This window comes from Nicotiana tomentosiformis, chromosome 2 (assembly GCF_000390325.3).
Source record: "Nicotiana tomentosiformis chromosome 2, ASM39032v3, whole genome shotgun sequence".
NCBI lineage: Eukaryota > Viridiplantae > Streptophyta > Magnoliopsida > Solanales > Solanaceae > Nicotiana > Nicotiana tomentosiformis.
In genome coordinates, this window is record NC_090813.1 from 190,414,843 (window position 1) to 190,437,576 (window position 22,734).

Here is a 22,734-nt window from a genome sequence, read left to right on the forward strand (position 1 = left end):
GAGTGTTGATGGAGAGGGGAACTAGGGTGTATTTTAGAGATGAAGAGGGAATATTGGGCCGGCGGGTAGTGGGCTGGGGGTGAATGAAAAGAAAATGGGCCACTAGAAGCACCTGGCCCAAAGCTGTAATGAGACCCCATAGCCTTCTCTTTTCTTTCTTTGTATTTTGCAAGACTAATCAATTTATTTAACACTCTTAATTCTAACTAATTTGTAAAATTACCCTAATGACCTATTTTTCTACAATTAACTAATTCATTTAGCTAACAAATGCATGTAGAGTTACTAATGTATTTTTTGATATTTTAGTGTTTTACAAATGCAATTAATTATGCAATTAAAATCTAAAAATGTAAAGATTCAAAATATTTTTGTATTTTCTTTAGGATTTAAAATGCAACTTAAAAATGCATCAAACATGAGTACGTGCAAAGCAAACTAAGTAAAAAATATAGAAAAATAATTTAAAGCTATTTTGGAATCTTTTAGGAGTAATTTTATATTAGGGCAAAAATTAGGTGCTCACAAAGATTCAAATTTTTTAACTTTGACCGTGTATTTTATCATAGAATATTTAAGTTTTTAAAATAAAATACATATATTTAAAAACTACATAAAATGTAATATAAGTCAAAATTATTTAATAATTTCTAATATTTAAAAGGTATATATAAAAAGTTATGGTCATAGAATAATTTGTTTGACTCTCGAAATCTAAACACATTCACGTAAACTGAGACAGGGAGTAGTAATTAATTAATTAAAACTCAAGTAAGACTTTGCTTAGATTGAATAGTGTTGATTGTACAGAGAGAAAATAACGTTGTATGGCCACTCAAAGATTTTATTAGCCCATATTTTTATTAGTGACCCGAAATGGCCTTCCGACCCAATTTACTTGTAACTTGTAGCCATTGTCTATTTCAAATGCATTTATCTTCCCAGGACCATATTTATTCCCACTATTCTTATCTTTTTTTCATTCTATCCAATTCCAATGCAGAAGTCGTGGGGTTTTCTAGTCAAGCTTCTTCTTCTTCTTCTTCTTCTTCTTTGAGTCATAATAGTATTTTGTGAGTGAAAATCTTTTACAGTGAGTATCCGATGGGGAAAAATGACACTGTAAAAATAATAGCCGAAAAATGTATAAAAACTGTATATTTTTTTTATATATATATACATTCTGTATGTTACATACAAATATTATACAGTTTTATACACTTTTCGACTACCTGATGTAATTAGTTTTTGGTGCGGGCTAAAAGTGATAACACCCCGATAGTGGGTCTGGATTTAATGGGGTAGTTGGATGATACTTATATGTAATTTTGTATACATATTATATATGTATATATATATATATAGTTGTACATATATACGATAATTTGTATTATAGTTTTATATAAAAGTTATATGTATATTATTATGCTATGTATAAAAGTTGTATATACATTGTATCCTAAGTTTGGCAATGTACTTTGTGTATATTGAGTATATTCCGAACGTGTTTGTGTATCCAAAGCATATATTAGATTTTTTTTTATACATGATTATATAGTGTATATATACTATATAATAGTTATATATAGTATATACAAATTATATACATAATTTATACATGATTGATACATATTATGCAATTGTATTTTTGTATAAAAATTGTATATAAACTGTTATATGTGTATAGAAGATGTATATTTACAGTTAAAAATTTTATATACAGTATTTTCAGAGTTTGATAATGTATTCTTAGTGTATTCCGAGCGTATTGTATATTTTAAGTGTATAAAAAATATATATATTGTTCAACAATGTATAAAAAGTGTCTATACACACTACGCTAGTGTATAATATGTATAGTACGTGTGCAATCTATACATCACCTTCTTCCTCTTCTTCTTATATCATGGATATTTTTGCTTGTGCAATATTATATTTTTCTAGATTGTATCACTAAAAATTTAGTTCTTTTTTGTAAAAGATAAAAAAAAAAGATTGTAATTTATGTATAATAGGAAGAAGTTTGGTGGTTGTGGAGAAGACAATTGTGTTTCTTCTTCTTTTATGTAATAATTTTTTTGTATGAATTCTCAGTCTTTCATTTTTTTCTATTTTAATTAATTCTTAAAAGTTGTAGTTTTGCATAAAACTTGTATATACACTCATATAAAGTTGTATATACATGGTACTTGTATATTAATTTTATATGGAAATTGTAAAGACACTGTTATACAATGTTAAAACTATATATGCAATGTATACTAAGTTTGGTAGTGTGTCATTTGTGTATATTGAGTGTATCCGAGTGTGTGTGTATCTAAAGTATATCTTGTATATATTGTGAAATGTATATCTCTCTCTCTCACACACACAAAATCTCGTTATCTGTGTGTATTTTTTCTTTTTGAGTTGAGTTTTTAAGTAAGTTTTTCTCTTTTGAAAAATATTTTATTTTTTTGAATTCACTAGCTTTTTGGACTTTTGACCGAATTGTTTTGTTTGTATAATTAAAAACTTATTTGACTGAAATAGTTTTATTTTACATTGCTTTGGACTGAAGATATATATTTTTATTACTGTAAATGAGATTTCTAAGATAAAAAATTACTTGAAATACTTGATATGGGTTTAGAATGCGACTACTGGGATTTTTATTTCACTGGCTAGCTAGTATAATTAGTTTTTAATTTCAAATTACATAATAGATTTGTGGGCTAGAACTTGTCAAAAGTTTCAGCCGAGTGGCTAAAAGTGAAATTGCCTCTTGTACAGAGGCACCCAATCCAAATGGCCCACTTTAGAAGTCCAAAAATTTATCGCATCTGCCAAAGTTGACACATTTTTTCAGTTACTTTGCTTCCGAGGTAAGTATTGCAAAAACATCCTTTTCCAAATTTGCTTCTTAATTCTATCAGATTACGACATTACTTCTTCGTACCTTCCTCGTTAAGCAAAACATTTTTTCGACAAGTTTCAGGTTCAGTTCTCGTGTCTTTCACACAATTGAACTATTCTCTGCATATGCTCAGCAACTTAAAAGGTAAAGTATGATCACTTCAATTTGGTTATAGAAAAGAAAAACATTTATCGTTCTGTTCTCATTTCATTCATACAGTTTAAATCTTGCCAGCAGTTGCTCAGGGGAATTGAATGTAAAATATGAGTATTTGAGTTCAATTATAGGTAAAAAAAAGGATTTTTTACTGCGAATCATCATCGTTAATTTCATATGTATGGTCTCCATAAACTGAGTTTTTGTGGTGATATCAGGAATGTACACTTATTTGTATCAATTATGTGATTAGTCCGCTAGATTTAACTTATATATACGCACCCAAGAGTATGGCCTAGCGGTCATTGAAGTGGATTGAGAACCATGAGCTCTCAAGTTCAAATTCCAACCGATGCAAAAATACTAGGTTATAGTTATCCGTTATCTGTGTACCAAGGTTATCAAAAAAAGGAAAAAAGATATTTGTGTATTTTGGCCTGTTGTAGTAGGTAACTTGCCATATTTTTCAGGTTGCTAATAATTAACTTTTAGGTAATGTAAAAGTTTTGTTACAATGTTAGTGTTTAGAAGTTAAACTCTTTATTTTAGCACACTTGGAACTTCTTTTAGGAAAAGAAAAGAATTTTTTCTAATAGTTTGACTGATCCAGATAAGTTGCCAAATGTGATTTGGATACTTTCTGATGTATTGGATTTGATACATGATTTATCTTGTTTTCCCGTTTTCTGTTTATTCTTGATGGATTTTTGCCAATAGTGCCATCCTCCTTGCTGGTTGTATAAAGGGGTTGTCCCGTGCTGCTGTGTTCTTTTAAGCTACAGAGTAAAGGAACTAATGTAGTCGAATAAAATAGCTGGGGGATTACATGTTTATTGTGCCAAAATATGAGGTGCAGGGGGGTGATTATCACCCCAGGGAATGCCCTAGCGCCTTTGACAAGCACTCTACAACCCACCAGCGTTTGTGAAAAGTAAAACTCCAAAAGTGACCTTCTTGTTCGAAACTTCGCATAAATATTTGCTTTTGGGAGAAGTATGTAGATATTTGCGTATGGGTTTAATTTTTATCCATTGGTGATGTAAAATCATTTACACAATCAAGTGATTAAACTACACCAATTGTGTATTTGAACGGGTTTACTCTGATTAGGAGTCTTGATTAACTCTTGGTTAAAAGTCATATAAACTCCTTCAATTCTTCAATTTGGTGGTTATACGATGTCTTTTATCTTTGGTATAGTATTTAAGTACTGACAAAGTTGCTTTGTGGCTAGTTGTAGTTATGGGGTTGGATGTTGTGGCAAGATTTGGGGTAAGCATGTTGGCAGATGATGATCAAGTCTCTGTGGATTCCATAACTCTGTTTGTGGCTCTTCTTTGTGGATGCATTGTGATTGGACATCTTCTTGAAGAGAACCGTTGGATTAACGAGTCCGTCACTGCTCTTGCTATCGTGAGTCTTTTTTCTTTACTAAGTGAATGTTGTATCTATGCACGTATATAAAGGGCTTACCTCCTGTACCAGCTAGAATAGGGAATGCAATCAGTAGGATTGAACTCTGCACCTAAGTGGCACAGAGTAATGTTGTAACCACTGAACTGCAATTTTAGCCCGTGCGGACATACTTGCATAATATTACCTCATATACGAGCTACAAGAGGGAATGTCGTTAGTAAGATTTGAACTCTACACCTAAGCGGTGCAGAGTTAAAGTTAGAACCACTAGGCTGCATCTTTAGTCTGTGCACACACATCACACATATACATGCATAATATTGCCTCATCTTCGACCTAGAAGAGGGAATGCCCTTGTAAGATTTAAACTCTACACCTAAGTGGTGCGGTGTAAAGTTGTAACCACACCTAAGTGGTGCAGAGTAAAGTTGTAACCATTCGACTGCAACTTTAGTCTGTGCAGATACATATGCGTGCATGAATCATGATATTTATTGGGAATTTTCTTCACTACATTTTTGTTGTGAACTATGCTTTTGGCTTTTGCTGCAACGGATGACCTTTGGTCGTTTTGGTGGCAGGGTTTAGGTACCGGAGGCATCATTTTGTTAACTACTAATGGAAAGAGCTCTCATCTCTTAGAATTTGATGAACAGCTCTTCTTTATTTATGTTCTACCACCCATCATATTTAATGCTGGGTAAGTTGTTTTTGTGATGCCCATGTTTTTTGCATACTATAAGCTCTGTTCTCCCCAATTTGAACATGTCAGAGAAAGAAGACTTGTTTATTCTTTCCCCGCTTTGATTGTGTGATATATGGTATAGCTTCAGAATTAATCTCACCAGTTCTTTTTGGCGTCTTTCTTTTTAACGTGTCTATGCATTTGACTCAGGATGTTCACCTTATTGCCTGCTGCTGTTATTGGATAACTGACAAATAGACAGAAGAGAAAAAAGAAAAGAAAAAAGAAGTGTGCCATTTCTATATTCTAGCAAGTTACATCTAATGTACTTGATGAGACTGACACATAAGTATTTTCACTTTATCAGTTTCCAGGTGAAAAAGAAGCAGTTTTTCAGGAATTTTATGACCATTATGTTGTTTGGTGCTGTTGGCACATTAATATCTTTCAGCATCATATCATTTGGTATGCCCTGGTTTCTCAGTCTTGCTCTTCAATCAACTTAAAAAAGATAATGCCTTGCGTGAAGTGAGCTTAAGCGAGGCTTTTTTCCACATATTCCAATGTTTAGTGAGCTGAATTTGAATTCTCATATTAAATTTTTGTGGCCTTTTTTGTTATGGCGGTAGCAATCAGGGACGGGGAGTTGGTCTTAGGTTAGAGTTAGTTGAGATCCTGAATTGGTATCGAAAGCTGTGAGTTAGCATAGAAGGACAGGTCATTGTGTTAGCATGTAGTACAACAACAACAACAACGACCCAGTAAAATTCCACTAGTGGTGTCTGGGGAGGGTAGTGTGTACGCAGACCTTACCCCTACCCCGAGGGAGTAGAGAGGTTGTTTCCGAAAGACCCTCGGCTCAAGAATACAAAAAGACAAAAAGACAAAAAGAGACAATATTAGTATCACCCCATAAATCATAAGAAAAGTAACAACAACATGGGAACAAGAAGATAGATGCAAAGCAAAAGCGATAGCCAGTAAATAGACCCGGCACTATGAGAAACGAAAGAGTAGTAAGACACAACATTGCCACTCACGACAAAAACCCTACCAGACTAGCCTCACAAAGGTACGAAGAAAGTAAAGATTCAACTACCTCCTAGCCTACAACCCTAATCCTCGACCTCCACAAATTCCTATCATGGGTCATGTCCTCGGAGATCTGAAGCCTCGCCATGTCCTGTCTAATCACCTCTCCCCAAAACTTCTTAGGCCGCCCTCTACCTCTTCTCATGCCCTTCACAACCAGCCGCTCACACCTCCTTACCGGAGCATCTGGGCTTCTCCTCTGTACATGCCTGAACCATCTGAGTCTCGCTTCCCGCATCTTGTCATCAATAGGCGCAACACCCACCTTCACCCGAATATCATCATTCCTAATCTTGTCCATCCTAGTGTGCCCGCACATCCACCTCAACATCCTCATTTCTGTTACTTTCATCTTCATGTTAGCATGTAGTAGAGCAACCTAAAAAAGTAGTTAAGGATTTCGAAGTTTACTTTCATCAGATTACTTCACCAAGACATTGTTCTTTCCCTACAATAATGTCATGTTCTTTGAGATGCTTTTAGACAATGTTAGAATGCAATTTTGCACATTTACGGATTCACGTGATCTTGAATGTGTTTGGCGCAACTTGTAAAATGTATCTGTGTTCTGTGATCTAAAGGTGCATTCATGTCGGGTGCTTACTTGCAGCTGTTGTGATTAACGTTATTGTATTTGTATATTCCAAATGTCTCGTCCTTTTTGCCACTGTGTAAAGCAAATCGGTTTCCCACAGCTTCTTCAACATGGTTGAATTTTTCACTGTATAGAAGCCAAAAAGACTTTACTAGTCAGTAGTTACAGGTTCCACCCATGCTTCATTTAGTCACTCCTTTTTAAGTTGTTCACTGTTTTATGTTTATTTGTTATATCGTATCACTCTCGCGATCGGGCTAACTAGAAATATTTTTGATTAAGGCGCAAAGGAGTTATTTGGGAAGCTTGATATTGGTTTTCTGGAGCTACGAGATTATCTCGGTAATAATCTTTCCTCTTCTTCATATTGTAGTTGATGTTTCAGGTTATCAATTGTAGATGTTGTAACTTTGGTTGTTAAGACCTTATTTGTTTAAGAGTAAGCAAAGGAGAAAAATCACTAATAGGAGGGTAAGCCACAAAAATATGGAAAGAGTGCAATTTCCTTTCTGTGCTTTCTATCTGATTGACCTGAATTTCAAAATAAATTCCATCGGCGTGCCATAACCTTGTAAAAATTATTTTCTTGATCCGAATTTGAGGGTCAAAGAACCAATCCTTATATAATCATTTCATTTTATGAAATGCGTAAAGTGTTGACCTCTATCTTTTTCATGGTTGGCATCTTTCTTTAACTTGATTGACTCTCACTTCTGATGATTTCAAATTCTTATTCTGTAGCGATTGGAGCTATTTTTTCAGCAACAGACTCTGTTTGCACACTGCAGGTACGGATTTCCGCCAAAAGTTGCAGATGGATTATGCGAGTAAAAGAGATATGAGATAGCAACTTATGTGAACTGAATGGTTTAAGTATAATCACAGGTGCTTAATCAGGACGAGACACCTCTACTCTACAGTCTAGTCTTTGGCGAAGGAGTGGTAAATGATGCAACATCTGTGGTGCTTTTTAATGCAATCCAGAAGTTGGACCTCTCCAACATCAACTCAAGGGTTGCCTTATCGTTCACTGGAAATTTTTTCTACCTGTTTCTTGCAAGCACTTTGCTGGGAGTTTCGGTAAGTAGCATTCTTTCTTGGTTTATGTTTTACGCACATTGGCCACTCCTTCACACCTTTGTCCCATAAGAGTTTGGGCTATGTCTCAGTCCTAGTGTGGCTAATCATCCTCTCGGACCAGCCACTAATTATCGCTTTCTTAAACTATTTCCTTATCAATGCGGATCTCCTTTTGCTCCTCAACCTACAGGGTATTAACAGCCTTCTCCCGTTGTTGTTTCCCTCTCAAGAACAGGTTCTTACACGTTACTCACCCGTCCTCCATTGGAAATACCACTTACCGTTCGACTTGCATGTGTTAAGCATGCTTCCAGCATTCATCTTGAGCCAGGATCGAACTCTCGATGAGATTTATAGTTGCATTACTTATAGCTTCCTTGTTCGTAGACAAAGCAGATTCAGATTTGTCTTTCCTTCCAAGACATAGCTTGTATCCATGCTCTTCATATTCGACTTGCTTCACGACTTTGTTCTGAGAGATGGATTCCATTTCTTTTATCAGAGATGGCCAAAGAGCTGACACTATTTGACTGTTTAACATTGTTTTGGTCACAGAAGAGTTTGTGTTCATCCGCAAGACATCTACCATTTCCTATTTAATATTTTTGTTGTTTTCTGTTTGAGAAAGTCTGAATATTTTCTATCTCCTAATGGAAACTAGTTGTATGAAATCTTGCTCTTAAATGCAGGTAGGGTTGCTAAGTGCGTACCTAATAAAAAAGATATATCTTGGCAGGTATGCTTATCTTTCTTTCATGTTCTTTCTTTTAATTTAATTAATTACTGTAATGTTTTATTATTATATGCCTTTTGGTTGCCATCCAGTTATTGTTCAACCCACATCACCCTTCAGTCTGTGGCTTACCTGTCAAAACAGCAAAAACTTCTTTGACTTATTGGCTCTTAATAGCAAAGCCTTTTTCTTATTTATGGTTGCTTTTCCTACTATAGTAGACTCAGTGTAATCGGTGATATACATGAAGATTAAATGCCTGAAAAATTTCCCTTTTCCTCAGAGAATTAAGCAGAATTTTCAAATACGCCAGAATAATTTGTAGTCCTTGTGAAATAATTGGTTTCCTAGGCCTTATTAATTATTGAGTTAGACGTTACCATTCTGATATATCACGAACTATTCAAGGTAGCCAGAGTCCTCGTGGGATCTGATTTTTATGTAGTCATACTGATTTTGAACCTAGTGTATAGATTATTCAGGAAAAGATTTTAACGACATGGTATGACTAAAGCTTCTTAAAATGTTTTCGTCAGATATCAATGTGGGTATTTATAAGTGTTCTGTATTTGTGACTCTAGAAGCCGCCCTTTCCACTTGCAGGCACTCAACGGATCGTGAAGTTGCTCTCATGATTCTCATGGCTTACCTTTCATATGTGATGGCAGAAGTAAGTTTCTGTACGATGTGAACACCTTAATACTTATTATCTCCACTCTTCGTAGTTTGTGTGATTATTGATCATGATAATTATCCCTACTTTTCAGCTGTTTGACTTAAGTGGAATACTTACAGTATTTTTCTGTGGGATTGTCATGTCACACTATACCTGGCATAATGTTACCGATAATTCTAAAGTGACAACTAGGTAAGTGTACTCATGTTAATCACTTACTCAGAGTCTCTTTATAACTTGGATTCAAATTTTATCCTTGTTTAGGAACTTGTGAAAGAACTGTATCTGTGTGTGTTTCTTAGTTTAACTAATTTTTCACAGGCATGCTTTTGCAACACTGTCATTTATTGCTGAGATTTTCATCTTCCTTTATGTTGGTATGGATGCTTTAGATATTGAGAAATGGAGATTCGTCAAAAACAGGTACAATCTCATATCCATTTTTCTTTTATTCCTAAAAGTAAGATATGCATTGGTCTTCTCCTGAAACTTTTGTACCAATTATTTTGTAAAAACTATTTAACGTAAAATGTGTGTGGGATTTCCATTTATTTGGGAATTTTAATTTATATTAATTCTTGTTTTGCGGATTATTCATTCCATAGTCCTGGAAAATCTGTTGGAGTGAGTGCCGCGCTGCTTGGTCTGGTTCTGGTTGGAAGGGCGTGCTTTGTGTTCCCGTTGTCTTTGTTATGCAATTGCTTGAAGCGATCTAAACATGACAAGATTGGCTTCAAACAGCAGGTTATATCTCAACTTTCTCCTAATTTCTTGCTGTTGTATTGCCAAACCTCAGTATTGGAAACCTAATAAATGTTCTACTTCACAGGTTACAATATGGTGGGCTGGTTTAATGCGAGGATCTGTCTCTATGGCATTGGCTTATAATCAGGTGTATATTGGAACTTATCAGCTTTTCTTCTAAATCTTATTAGCTATTTTAAGCTTGTTTACCCCTTTCTCCTGAAGGGAATATTTCGAGAAAAGTATTTTTTTGTATTTTAAATGTGATGTTGCTTTATTGAGGAATGATTTCTGGTGTGCAGTTTACTAGGTTTGGCCACACTCAACAACCAGGAAATGCAGTTATGATCACCAGCACAATTACAATTGTCCTCTTCAGTACAGTGGTAAACATCATCTTTCTTTTGACCAGAGCTTGAAGTATCTTTCATAAATTTAGAAAGAATAAAAAACTTCACTTAATTTCACTTTTTATATATATAGATCTCCATGTGACCTATAGGTCACGGGTTCGAGCCGTAGAAGCAGCTATTAATGTTTGCATTAGGGTAGGCTGTCGACGTCACACCCCTAAGGGTGCGGCCCTTCCCCGGACCAGTGGCGGATTCAGGATTTTAATGTAATGGGTGCTCGACTAGTTTTAATTATGGTAAACACATAATATACATATAATTGATACCGGATATCTGTATAAGCTTTGATGGATAGAGTTATCTCATATCTTATTGCTAATGAGAGAGAATACCCATGATATTAGTTAGGTGCGTGCACAAGAAAAAAAAAAATTTCTTTTAAAAAAGGGAAAAGGTAACAAGAATAAAAGAAAATAAGGAAAACCGCAAAAGGAAAAAGAAAGGAAATAAAGAGAGGATCTTCTAAAGGTAAAAAAAAAATGCTTCAGTCAAGTTTTGATTGTCCGACATAAAGAGCTAAGAGTGACCTTAAACCCTCTCTCAAAACCAAAGCACCCAGCCCCAAGTTTTGCTCGTGGGTGCTTATTGTCATTATATAGTTTCCAAGAATTTCATATAAAATATACCGTCTTGAACTCTTAAACAATGGGTGCTTCAGCACAATGAGTGCTTCAGCACCCACTCTATTGAACGTGGATCCTCCCATGCCCCGGACCCTGCGTGAACACGGGATGCCTTGTGCACCGGGCTGCTTCTTTTATATATATAGATCACCCATGTATACTCCTCATTGAGCGTGGCCGTCCCTTCTCCTTTGTTTTGACATATTGTAGCTATTTGGTAGTTGGAAAAAACATATGGCCAACTTCCCTGCTTACTTACTGGTGTTGGCTTCCCCGGTGTTATATTTACTGGATTCCATAAGTATGTTATACTAGCCCTCGCCCGGAAATGAGCTAAAAGGCGGTTATCACAGTGGACAAATTCTCTAACATGCTCCATATTTGTATTCATTCATTGGAAGGCAAGAGGTTGTGAGTTCGAGTCACCCCAAGAGCAAGGTGGGGAGTTTTTGGAAGGAGGGAGCCGAGGGTCTATCGGAAACAGCCTCTCTGCCCTAGGGTAGGGGTAAGGTCTGCGTACAAACTACCCTCCCCAGACCCCACTAGTGGGATTATACTGGGTTGTTGTTGTTGTTGTTGTTCATTGGAAGGCAAACTCTGCGTTATTTGTTTTATAACAGCTATAACAACTACGTCCCTGTCTCAAATAAGTCGGGATCGGCTATATGAATTATTACCAACCATGTTACTCCATGTAAAACTCATCTCCGGCCAATATTATACAAGATAAGAATAAAAATTAAAATAAAAAGTTCTAGAAGTTCTTCCTTATATTGACACTTAATTTTTATTTAGCTAAATCTAATTTTTTTGAACCCTTTTAGGTGTTCGGATTGATAACAAAGCCTCTTGTAAGGTTCTTGTTGCCTTCATCACAAGATTTCAGCAGCATGATTTCTTCTAAACAATCGTTCGTATGCCCACTTCTCACCAACAAACAAGAACCTGAAGCTGAGATGGGAAATGTTGATTTTCGTCGACCAGCCAGTTTGAGCATGCTGCTGAAGAAACCTTCTCACACCATTCATTACTATTGGAGAAAGTTCGATGATGCTTTTATGCGGCCCTTATTCGGAGGCAGGGGATTTGTGCCAGATGCGCCGGAGTTATCTAAAGGCGGATGTGATCAATATTGACAGTCTAAAAGCAGAAGAGTTTCTTGAATTGCTGGTATATATGCTGTCAAGTACCTTACTAACTTCAGTGTCCAGTTCTTTAACTACGATATTCTGATATTGTAGATAATCACCCATTTTGCATCGTTAGTTACTTACACGGTTGTATATAGTACAATAGTTAAATGTGTAATTATGATTTAACAGGGCATTGTGCATAGATCTAGACTGTTTTAGGTTTGTGGATGAAGAGTTTTACTTGTGAATAGTTCAAAAGCGAAAGCATTATCAATGAGTTATTGTGGCTTGCATTTTGATGTTAGTCCGTGTTTGATGCTTACACTGTTGCCCTATGATCTAAATCTACTTGATATGTTAAAGGGATGATAGGTATAGGATAAGGGTTAATTTCACTTATGGTCATCCAACTTATCATTTATTTTACAAAAGTCACTTATCGATTTTTCATCAGTCACTCAACTTTATCTTTGTAACTTAAAAGTCATTCTAGTTCAAAGCCTATAAAATATCCAATAAAAAATATGACATGGCATTACATTTAACTAAAAAATCTAACAATAATGCCATATAAGCTAAAATAGACCATATCTAAGTTAGACCCATTTCTTCCTCAGCCCGATTTCGGTCGGTTTTTTGAATATTAGTTTTAATTTATTTATATGAAAACTGACCGAATAAAAAATAAATTTCGCGGGATTCTAAAATAGTTTCTCGCATTTTTGCGCCAAAAAAAAAAATGACCGAAGTCGGTCGGTTTCGTAAAAAAAAATATATATATTTTGGAAAACCGACCGATTTCAATCTCACATAACATATAAAGGTATCACTAACAGACAAGAACAACAAGCTAATAAGAACATATTTTTCACAAATTACTATTCTATTAAAGTCAAAATATTGGTAAAAAACACCCATAATGAAATTGCATAGTAGAAGTTCACTACTAAAAATTCGGCCAAAACCGACCGAAAAATCGACCGAAGTCGGTCGGTTTTCCAAAATATTTTATTTTTTAATTTTTTTTTACGAAACCAACCGATTTTGGCGCAAAAATGTAGGAAACTATTTTTTAGAATCCCGCGAAATTTATTTTTTAAGAAGCCGACCGAAATCGGTCGGTTTTTCATATAAAATAAATTAAGACTAATATTCAAAAAAAACGACTGAAATCGGGCTGAGAAAGAAATGAGTTTAACTTATATATGGTCTATTTAAGCTTATGTGGCATTATTGTTATATTTTTTTAATTAAATATAATGCCATGTCATATTTTTTATTGGATATTTTATAGGTTTTGAACTAGAATGACTTTTAAGTTACAAATGTAAAGTTAAGTGACTTTTAAGTGATGGAAAATAGATAAGTGACTTTTGTGAAATAAATGATAAGTTAGATGACGTTCAGTGAAATTAACCCGTATAGAGAAAGCGTCGAATCTAACAGAACTTTTCAAAATGTGAGTAAAAAAATTACTTGTACACGTTAGGATTTGAGAATTGGGAGTCGTGCCTTACCTTGGTGGTTAGGGTGCACTAACCGGTTTTGTAAGAGCGATTTACTACCAAGTCGTATTATTGGGAATAACAAGAGCATCTCGTAATACTCACTGTGATAGTGGTACTATTAGAGTTAGCTTCATCTCATCTCGAGCAAGTGTCGTGGTCAAGTGGGGCGACAAACGGCAACGAAAATGCTATTGATTCAAGTGGGTGAGAGTGACGTTCAAGTGTACATCGGACGAGAGAGGGAGGTATGAACATGCTATCTCTCATCAGCCTTGGTATACCGTCCACTAAAACTTGGACATATAAGAAAAACATATTACGAGTATAGTATATTCTTAGAAACTGCGAAGATAGGGGATGCTCATTTATTTATGCTTCGACATCTGTATTTCGAGCGACTCCTAGTATTTCATGAATGGACTTTTAGTACTAATATTTTCAAAAGAACAACATCAATTATATGAAAGTTCTTCGAAAATTAAGAAAACATAACTTGAAGATGAACACATCTCAGTGACACTTTCTTATTTTTATTTTAAACCTTTGTTACTCCTTTTTTTTTTTTTTTTAACTTGAATTATGAAGGACAATATACCTTTCCATATTACATGGACTCTCAATTTCCTAAAAGAAGAGATATTACATCATACATCTAGAAAACAATGTTACATGCCTAAAGCTCTTGCAATCTGTACACCTACTTCAACTGCAAATTTTTTTGCATGCTTAAAGTAGAGAAAGTTTGCACATTAGCATTGGGAAGGCGAGAATAATCAAAAAGTCGAACAACCTCGAATCTCTCACACACATAGAATGGAGAAAAAGCTTTATTCATTCTCGATGTTTGCGTTAAACTAATAAATATATGACATACGCCTTTGAAACAAACTTTTATCACTTAAAAATTAATCGATATTTAGATTTTCTTTATTTTTATATATTATTGATTAAAATATATTTTTGAACATATCATTAAACGTAATGGGCGTTTGGTCTAGTGGTATGATTCTCGCTTTGGGTGCGAGAGGTCCCGAGTTCGATTCTCGGAACGCCCCTCAATAGTTTTGTTATCATTTTTTCATGCCCTTTTTTCACTTTTATTTGGAGCTAATATGGTCCTTATTTTAATACAAAATAAAAAAATTCAGTTGTATAACTTGTTTCATCATTTTAATAAAAACTTAAAATTTTCAGTTGTATAACTTGTTTCATCAGTTTGGATTTTGTTTCCATTTTTATATTGCTCAAATCAGTAAATCTTTAGTAAAATATAACTAAAATGGAAAATCTAATTCTTCCTTTTCAGGATTAACAATGTAAAGTATAAAATATATGTGCTGAAATTTCATCCAAATATGAAATAATTCTTATCTGAAAAAATGATAAACGAAATTTGCTTTCCTTATTAGAAAATATGAAAATTATCTTAAGAAATATATAAAAAGATAGGGCGACATAGATTACATTATGATGTTAATGAAAAAGAGAAAAAGTGAATAAACTCGATAGAGGGAAAAAAAGAGGACTTTAAATGATTAAAAATGTGTTAATTAAACATTTCATGACATTAGTGCAAAACTAGTTTTCTTTCAAATAGAAGTTTTGCAAATTAATTAATGATGAAAATTACAAAGACATAATATATTTTTGCAAAAAAGCGCATAAAAATTATAATATTTGGTGCATATGCTACTAAGAAAATATTCCAATCATTTCACTACACTCTATTCAACTTACAATATTTATGAATTTATAGACGATATTGAGTGTTCTATGACCACCAATGTATGTATTAAATTCAAAAATTCATGATTGTGTCCTAAAGTTCAATCCTGAAATTTGAACTGTATTCAAGCTTGTAAATCAGATTTCACGTTTGTATATTTTTATTATGTCGAATAATTAAAGCCAACAATTTGAAGTAAAATTTCTGTCGTTGGTTAAGATGAAAGCAGTATAACTTTTATTGTGGAAAGTGTATATGGATGGAGTTAGGTCAATTACCGAAACATGTATATATATATATATATCCAAAAATATTTATTTTTTCGGTTAATATAACGAAAACGGCTGTAAAGTATCATTTTCCATAAATATAATTTGTATACCTTGGTTGCAACTTAAATAGCAGCCCAAAGACGGACATTCTATAAGCCAGTCCCTTCTAATTTCCCTCCAAAAGTTTGCCGCTTTTTCTATTTTTATTTATTTTTTGACTCCTCCATTTCCTGTCAAAAGACTCAAAACCTCATTTTTGCCATTGATAAACCTCACGTCCTCACGTACTACACTATATTCGGCTTTCTTATATTCCATAGGAAGCTCGATTATTCCGGTTTCTGCAATTTAATTTTATCTTTCGAATTTCCATTTCCAATCGTGTATTATTCAGGTAAAAATTTATTTTCGTTACTATTTAACTTATATCGTGAACCAGTACTTTACTGTCCTTTCTTTAATGGTTTTTTTTTTCCATTTAGTCATGATTTTATTTATTTATTTTGCACAAAATGATTATTTAGTAGATGTTTGTTGATAATGATCCTGATGAAGATAAAAATAGTTGAAATTTTAACATGATCGTATGTATAAGTTTTTGAATTTTTGAATTTCTGTTTTTGATTTTGCACGAACATTGAAAAAAAAAAAAAAGGTTTTGGCTCCTTGCATGATATCTAGGTATTTGAAATGGATTGGCAAATGAGTTTGAAGTACAGTGCAGATGCTTAATTTAGCTTTCAATTATTTACAAACTCTATGAATTTGTTAGAGATTAAGAGGAATTATGGATGTTCCTCAAATCTTCCATATTTAGTGTGTCCTCACAACCCAACCAATCACCTCAAAAAAACAAAAAACACACAAAAAAAGAAAAGGATGAACCAATTTATGTTAATCAAGGAATCAACTACTGACTCAATGCCCATTTTTTTGGGTAGTTGCAGTCAATTATATTCATCCTATATTAAAAACATAAACGTAAAGGCGGATTTAGGATTTAAATTTGATGGGTTCAACCTTTAAAAGTCTTAGCCCTGAACTTATTTTAGTTTTGAAATTATGGGTTATTTGTTAAAATTTAGTGTCTTTTCACACAGATATTCATGTTCCAAGTCCAATTGCACCCCTAGCTAATAAGCTACATCTACTACTGTATAGACACACACACATACATTCATTCATTCTGCTCTATTTATGTCCATTTCATCTTAGAAGTTTTATACATGATCTTGTGATCAGATAGTAAGCGAAAAGCTCTGCAGAATCGGAGAGAATCGGAGCAGAATGGAAGCTGCGAATGCGTATACACTTCCCTTGGATGATACTGTTAACATTGAGAGTCCTACGTTTGGAATGGAGAACCTTGATTCTCCTGCAAAGATTTTGGATATCCCTGATTGTGTTGAAAATGAGAATTCTTGTTTATCGAACGACTCTGAGGAAGAGGTTGTCCTTGACAGTGACGATGAAAGAATGCACTGTGCTGAACTGGAAAGTGTCTCAAAGTGCAGATCTTCTGATGATACAAGGTATACAAAGCGGTCGGATAAGTGGAAACTCTCACCGGTTTCCGAACGAACCTACGTGGGTAAGCATTTGGCTTATGAACATTACCTATTTACCTTTGACTAAATTTAATTTGTCCAACTAATGATATATGGTTTCTATGATCATCTACTCATTTGGAATCCTACTTAAGCTCTCTAATAGCATCTTCCTAGCTTAAAGTGCTCCCGTTAGCATTAGCTCAATACGCTAGCAGCTGTAAACTTTTCAAGGAGGACAACTTATTGTATAGGTTTAGATGCATCATCAATGCCATTGGAAATGTTGGTTGGGCTGTAAATTGCTGAATGGACTCATATTTTACTTTCGAATAGCACTTTACTGATTATTTGTCCAATTAGATATTTGTTGCCAATGACGGAATACCATCTTATTCTCACAATTCTGTAAGATAACCATGTGTATTTAGATAAAAAGGAAGAAGTGTATAGAAATTAGGAAGCCTTAGTGACTGAAGCTTAATAATTTTACGATTTCTGAGTGATATATGGCATAGTTTAATTTTCAGTTTGACTTGAGAAAACATGCCTGCGTAAGTGTTGAAGTTGATAAGTAGCTATCAGCATACTATCATACTTAACTTCTGCATCTGTGGAGAGAAGTCCTCTCAATTCTTATCTTAATAGCTTGCCTGATCGTCATAGCATCTTTCAATGTGCATGCCATGGATTCTTCCAATTGTGTATCTCCTTTTTTTGTTGCACCTTGAATGTTGTCTATATTTTCACCAGGATGCCTACGGAGGTCGAAGAAATTACTTCAGCATTCAGATTCAGCCAGAAGCACCATGGATTTTGATAATACTAGTCAACAGAAGCAGTTTCCTGAGGTAAACGGTAGAACATCTAGACAAGTGGATAATATAGCTTCTAGTACAAAATCAAGAGTTGAAGAGGACCATTATTTGTGGCCGGGTGCTGAAATATTCAAGGATGAAATCTTTGAGGGGAATGTGGAAACGGAAGCCTTAACTGGTTACGCTCTAGACAAGGAGAGGGTTTCATCAGTTAATCAAGAGGAGGGTGTGGATGGAGATAAAGAGTTTCCAATTCATTCTTGTCGCATAGGTGTTCCCAAGTTAAGCAACACTGAGTCTCAAGTACCTCATGTGCTATCAGAAGCTAACGCTCTGGACTTCGTGGACCACTACCTATCAGTTAACAATGAAGATGTACTCAATGAAGTCAAAGCTGGAGGAGTGAATAAGATGATATCACGTCCCATTTTCAGTCATGGGGGACCTCAAAAGTTGGCAAGCAGAATGAATATTCAAAATGCAATAAAAAACTCAGGAGTTTTTGACTGGCCTGAGAGCCAAAGAGATGGCACAAAAAGTTCTTTTTCAAGAGACAGAAAGATATTGGCCTATGACCGCAAGAACTATAGACTGAAGAACAAAAGAGTATCAAGTGTCCAATCCAGTAAGGAGCCAGTGGGAAGTATGGAAGATTTAAATAAGGCGGAACCGAAGTTTCTAGCGGATGGAGAAGCAGTCAATGAAGTCAAAGCTGGAGGAGTGAATAAAATCATATCAAGTCCCATTTTAAGCCGTGGGGGACCTCAAAAGTTGGCAAGCAGAATGAATATTCAAAATGCAGTAAAAAACTTGGGGGTTATTGACTGGCCTGAGAGACAAAGTGACAGTGCAAACGGATCTTTTTCAAGACACAGAAAGATATTGACCTTTGACAGCAAGATGTCCGGATTGAAGAAACAAAAGGTATCAAGTGTCCAGTCCAGTGAGGAGCCAATGGGAAGTATGACAGGCTTAAATAAGGCCGAACTGAAGTTTCTAGTGGAAGGCCATATGAATGCTGAAGACAGCTTCCTAAGGAAGTCGGATGAGCAGTTTGATGTGGGGGAATTTGAGCAACAATTTGAAGGAAAACGATCAGACACACTTGATACATATGATGTTGGCTTTGACACTCAACTGGCGGCTGAAGCTATGGAAATCCTGCTACATGCCCCTCCTTTGAAATGTGACACTGTTTGTGCCCTTCAAATTCCAGAAACCAGCATACTTAAAGAAGGGGAATTTCCTGAGAGCGCTTTCTCAAGAGAGTTTAACATTGATAGCAATTCATCAGAACCTACTGAATGTAGCTCAGCTGAAACAGAGCAGTTAAGAGGCAAAACCAGAAATTTTTCTTCGGTTGTTCGTAGAACTAGGCATCAAGTATCTTCAAATTTAAGGAGCCCGGAGAACCAAGCAACCAATCCTAATACAGAGTCTGATTTTCCAAAGAAAAGAAGGAAGCCACATGACCTAGTAGAGGTAAATGACAATTTGTTGAAAGTGGCTGCTGTGAGAGGAAAAGTCTCCAAATCAGGTACTGACACATCAAGGAAAGCTAGAAAAGTTAACATGCAGAAACAAGGAGAAATCCGTCAAAGTTTAGCAGCAATGTTGAGTCAAGCGAAATTGGAAAGCTGGGTCTCTAAAGGGAAAAGGACACATAAAGGTGCACGGCGGCAATCAAATGGATCAAGCGATCTCTATCCTCTACAAATCTCCGCTGATGAGGATAATAACTTTAAGTATCCTGATTTGAATCATAAGGCAGAGAGGAGACCACAACTCTTAGTATTTAAAAGACGAATTCAGTCTTCATCTGAAAAGAACCACTCAGGACTCTTGGCCATTGAGTGTACACATGAACCTTGTAAATATTCAGTCACAAGTGAAAAGATGATGTCCATGGATTTCAAGAGAGCCGAATCTACCGAGACTGCCAAAGTAAATGAAGTGATATCCATATCCACTAATCTTTTGACAAACGACATGAAATTTGACATAACTTCAAGTGGAAACTCAAATCGATCATACAGTCTTAATGGTGACAAGAAAGGCAGGCAACACATGAGAAATCTCTCTAGATCAACCCTTACTCAAGAGCTTATTAGATTAGGCTATGCAGAGAAATTACCTGGTTTTCTGCCCAGAGGTTCAAGACGACGAAAAGGTGCAGGTGAAATTCATGTCTTGTTTAGCCAGAGCCTGGATAGCAAATTAATCAAGCAGCAAAAAAAGGTAGTGCTTCCAATTTCCTGAGATATATTTGACTTTTAACCTAGTACTTGGCAATGATTCAAGGTTATTCCAATTGCCTGTGAATGCAGATTTTAGCAAGACTGGGATTTATCTCCACATCAAATTGTTCTGATGCAACACACTTTGTTACTGACAGTTTTGTTAGAACTAGGAATATGCTGGAAGCCATTGCCTGCGGAAAACCAATTTTAACACATTTGTGGCTTGAGAGCTGTGGAAGAGCAAGCTGTTTTGTCGATGAGAAAAGTTATATCTTAAGAGATGCCAAAAAGGAAAAGAAACTTGGTTTTAATATGCCGGCTTCACTTGCTCATGCCAGAAAGTATCCCCTTCTAAAGGTATGTGTTTATACTTACTGCTAGAGAAGTATTCAGGTTATCATTAGTTAACTTTTTCCTGTGAACAGGGTCGAAGAGTCATTATAACTCCTAGCGTAAAACCTAATAGAGATACTCTTCTAAGCTTGGTCAAGGCAGTGCAGGGTGAGGTACACAACCATGGCATTGATTTGACTTCTTTTTAATGTTGTTTTAGTTTCTGCTTTTGATGTGTGACTAATGTGCATGATCAGGATAAAATTATCCAAGCTCGTAAATTCTTTTTTATTAATTAATAATTTGAAATATTATAACAAATTTACGTCAATTAAGGTTCTTGTTTTCCATTTTTTTAAATGTTTTTCAGGTGGGGGACGAATCGAATAATAAAGTCACTTGTGATGATCTATTAATTCTTTCTTGCGAAGAAGATTACAAAGTATGCATTCCATATCTAAAAAAAGGTATGATTTCATTTCTTTCTTTCTCCCTTCTAGCAATTAACTGCTACCTTGGAACTGATGGCTATAAGTATCACTGTTGCAGGAACTCTTGTTTATAGTTCGGAGCTCTTGCTTAATGGGATTGTTATCCAGAAACTGGAGTACAATAGGTATGTATTGCTAAAAGAAAACGACATATTCCATTTGTTTTCTCTTTAGGGTCAAAATTACCATAATTTTTGGTGCTCTACTTGCTTAAATCCTATTGAATTGTGACTAATATTTGGCCCTTCTGGCATATCTGCATCAAATGCTAGCTTGGTTTTTCTGTGCTAAGTGGTTGAAATGTCTGAATTCTTAGCAATGAGCAATTGATCAAAAGGCTTTCAAGTGACATCTTCTTTCATTATCTTTTGAAAGTAATTCTGAAATTCCTAATTCACACTAGCAACAGTCATGCACAACGTCATTATATCACTAATTTGGAATCAAGAAATTTAAACAAAGTTCCTGCTTAATTTGAGTATATACCAAGATAAGGTAACAGTTACTGCACATCGTTGTTCTAGGATTATTTTCAGTCATCTGCACTTTATTTGGCTTTTGGATCATCTATAGTAGAATGCCTAACTGGTTTACTTCAATTATTGTTATTTCAAGTACAGGAATCAGCTTTTCACAAAGTTTCATGACAAAAACTGCAAAGATTGAAAGACTCTTATATTGACAAGGACGAGCTTTTTGAAGAAAACACCGTGCCCAACTGCTTGTATATCGGTCCAAAATATGCTACTAGTCCAAGTAACAAATGATGATATCTTTGTGTAACAGGAAACTCGGAGCCTTAGATGGGCAGAAGTTTTGAATATTGGTAAGATAACTAGGCTCTCATTGTTTGTGCAGAAAAAAGTTGCCATCTTATCTATTCCCTTGTAAATTCACTCGGTTTGCTAATCAATATTAAGTTACGGAAAAATATGCTAATAGTTTGTGATGCAAATTTTTTTTTTTTTTTTTATGGAAATTACTCGAACGGAATAACATAGACAATGAGGATTCATAGAAATTGTCAAACATACTCTCATACGTGGAATTAAATATTTACCAATTAGATAATAGGAAAAAATCAGCCCGTATGAGAGCTATTGTACAAAAAAAAAAAAAAAATTGAAAAAATATAATTATAATTTTTCATTTTACTTTCAATGACTTGTTTCTGCAACCACATAAATGTCATGAAAATTTAAAAACACAAAATTCAAAAGTTATTTTTTCTTAAATTACATGCCAAGTCACTCTCACTGTTCCAATTTATGTAGTAATATATGACTCGAATAAAATTTAAGAAAGAAAGAAAAACATTTGAAACTTGTGATTTTACACTTGTCATGATATTTTTATGGTTATAAAACTATGTTGTTAAGAAAAACATAGAAAACTTAAAATTAAACTATTTTTAAAATATAAAAATATATTATTCTTTTTCGAACGAACATAAATTGGAACCGGTGTAGTATACAAATAAAACAAGCCCATTGATAAAAGTGAATAGCATGAGCTAGCCAGTTATCGGATCGGTAATCAAAAAATAGTCAGCATTTG

At 34.7% G+C, this 22,734-nt stretch overlaps 2 protein-coding genes and 1 non-coding gene across 9 annotated transcripts; all 3 read left to right on the forward strand.

The window, feature by feature from the left end:
• Positions 1–2,884: 2,884 nt before the first annotated feature.
• Positions 2,885–12,546, forward strand: LOC104099233 (sodium/hydrogen exchanger 1-like). 6 transcript variants are annotated; one of them, XM_009606161.4, is made up of 16 exons: positions 2,902–3,040; positions 3,134–3,183; positions 4,287–4,465; positions 5,050–5,168; positions 5,521–5,618; positions 7,123–7,182; positions 7,582–7,628; positions 7,726–7,920; positions 8,610–8,656; positions 9,257–9,323; positions 9,421–9,521; positions 9,651–9,752; positions 9,935–10,073; positions 10,159–10,221; positions 10,376–10,459; positions 11,934–12,546. In XM_009606161.4, the coding sequence occupies exons 3-16, from the start codon at positions 4,295–4,297 to the stop codon at positions 12,243–12,245; spliced, it is 1,605 nt and encodes a 534-aa protein (XP_009604456.1). In that variant the 5' UTR covers positions 2,902–3,040; positions 3,134–3,183; positions 4,287–4,294; the 3' UTR covers positions 12,246–12,546. The 6 variants fall into 6 exon arrangements, with proteins under 6 accessions (XP_009604452.1, XP_009604453.1, XP_009604456.1 ...); XM_009606157.4 differs by lacking the exon at positions 3,134–3,183 and having other exon boundaries at positions 2,885–3,040; XM_009606158.4 differs by lacking the exon at positions 3,134–3,183 and having other exon boundaries at positions 2,894–3,040; positions 4,293–4,465.
• Positions 12,547–14,733: 2,187 nt separating this feature from the next.
• Positions 14,734–14,805, forward strand: TRNAP-UGG (transfer RNA proline (anticodon UGG)). Its single transcript has one exon. It is a non-coding gene; the product is annotated as a tRNA-Pro (tRNA).
• Positions 14,806–15,923: 1,118 nt separating this feature from the next.
• Positions 15,924–22,189, forward strand: LOC104099232 (uncharacterized). 2 transcript variants are annotated; one of them, XM_009606155.4, is made up of 8 exons: positions 15,924–16,142; positions 16,991–17,339; positions 18,049–20,351; positions 20,441–20,710; positions 20,779–20,859; positions 21,057–21,153; positions 21,236–21,302; positions 21,798–22,189. In XM_009606155.4, the coding sequence occupies exons 2-8, from the start codon at positions 17,036–17,038 to the stop codon at positions 21,841–21,843; spliced, it is 3,168 nt and encodes a 1,055-aa protein (XP_009604450.1). In that variant the 5' UTR covers positions 15,924–16,142; positions 16,991–17,035; the 3' UTR covers positions 21,844–22,189. The 2 variants fall into 2 exon arrangements, 1 of the variants encoding a protein (XP_009604450.1); XR_001969871.3 differs by lacking the exon at positions 21,798–22,189 and having other exon boundaries at positions 20,779–20,854; positions 21,236–21,301.
• Positions 22,190–22,734: the final 545 nt, after the last annotated feature.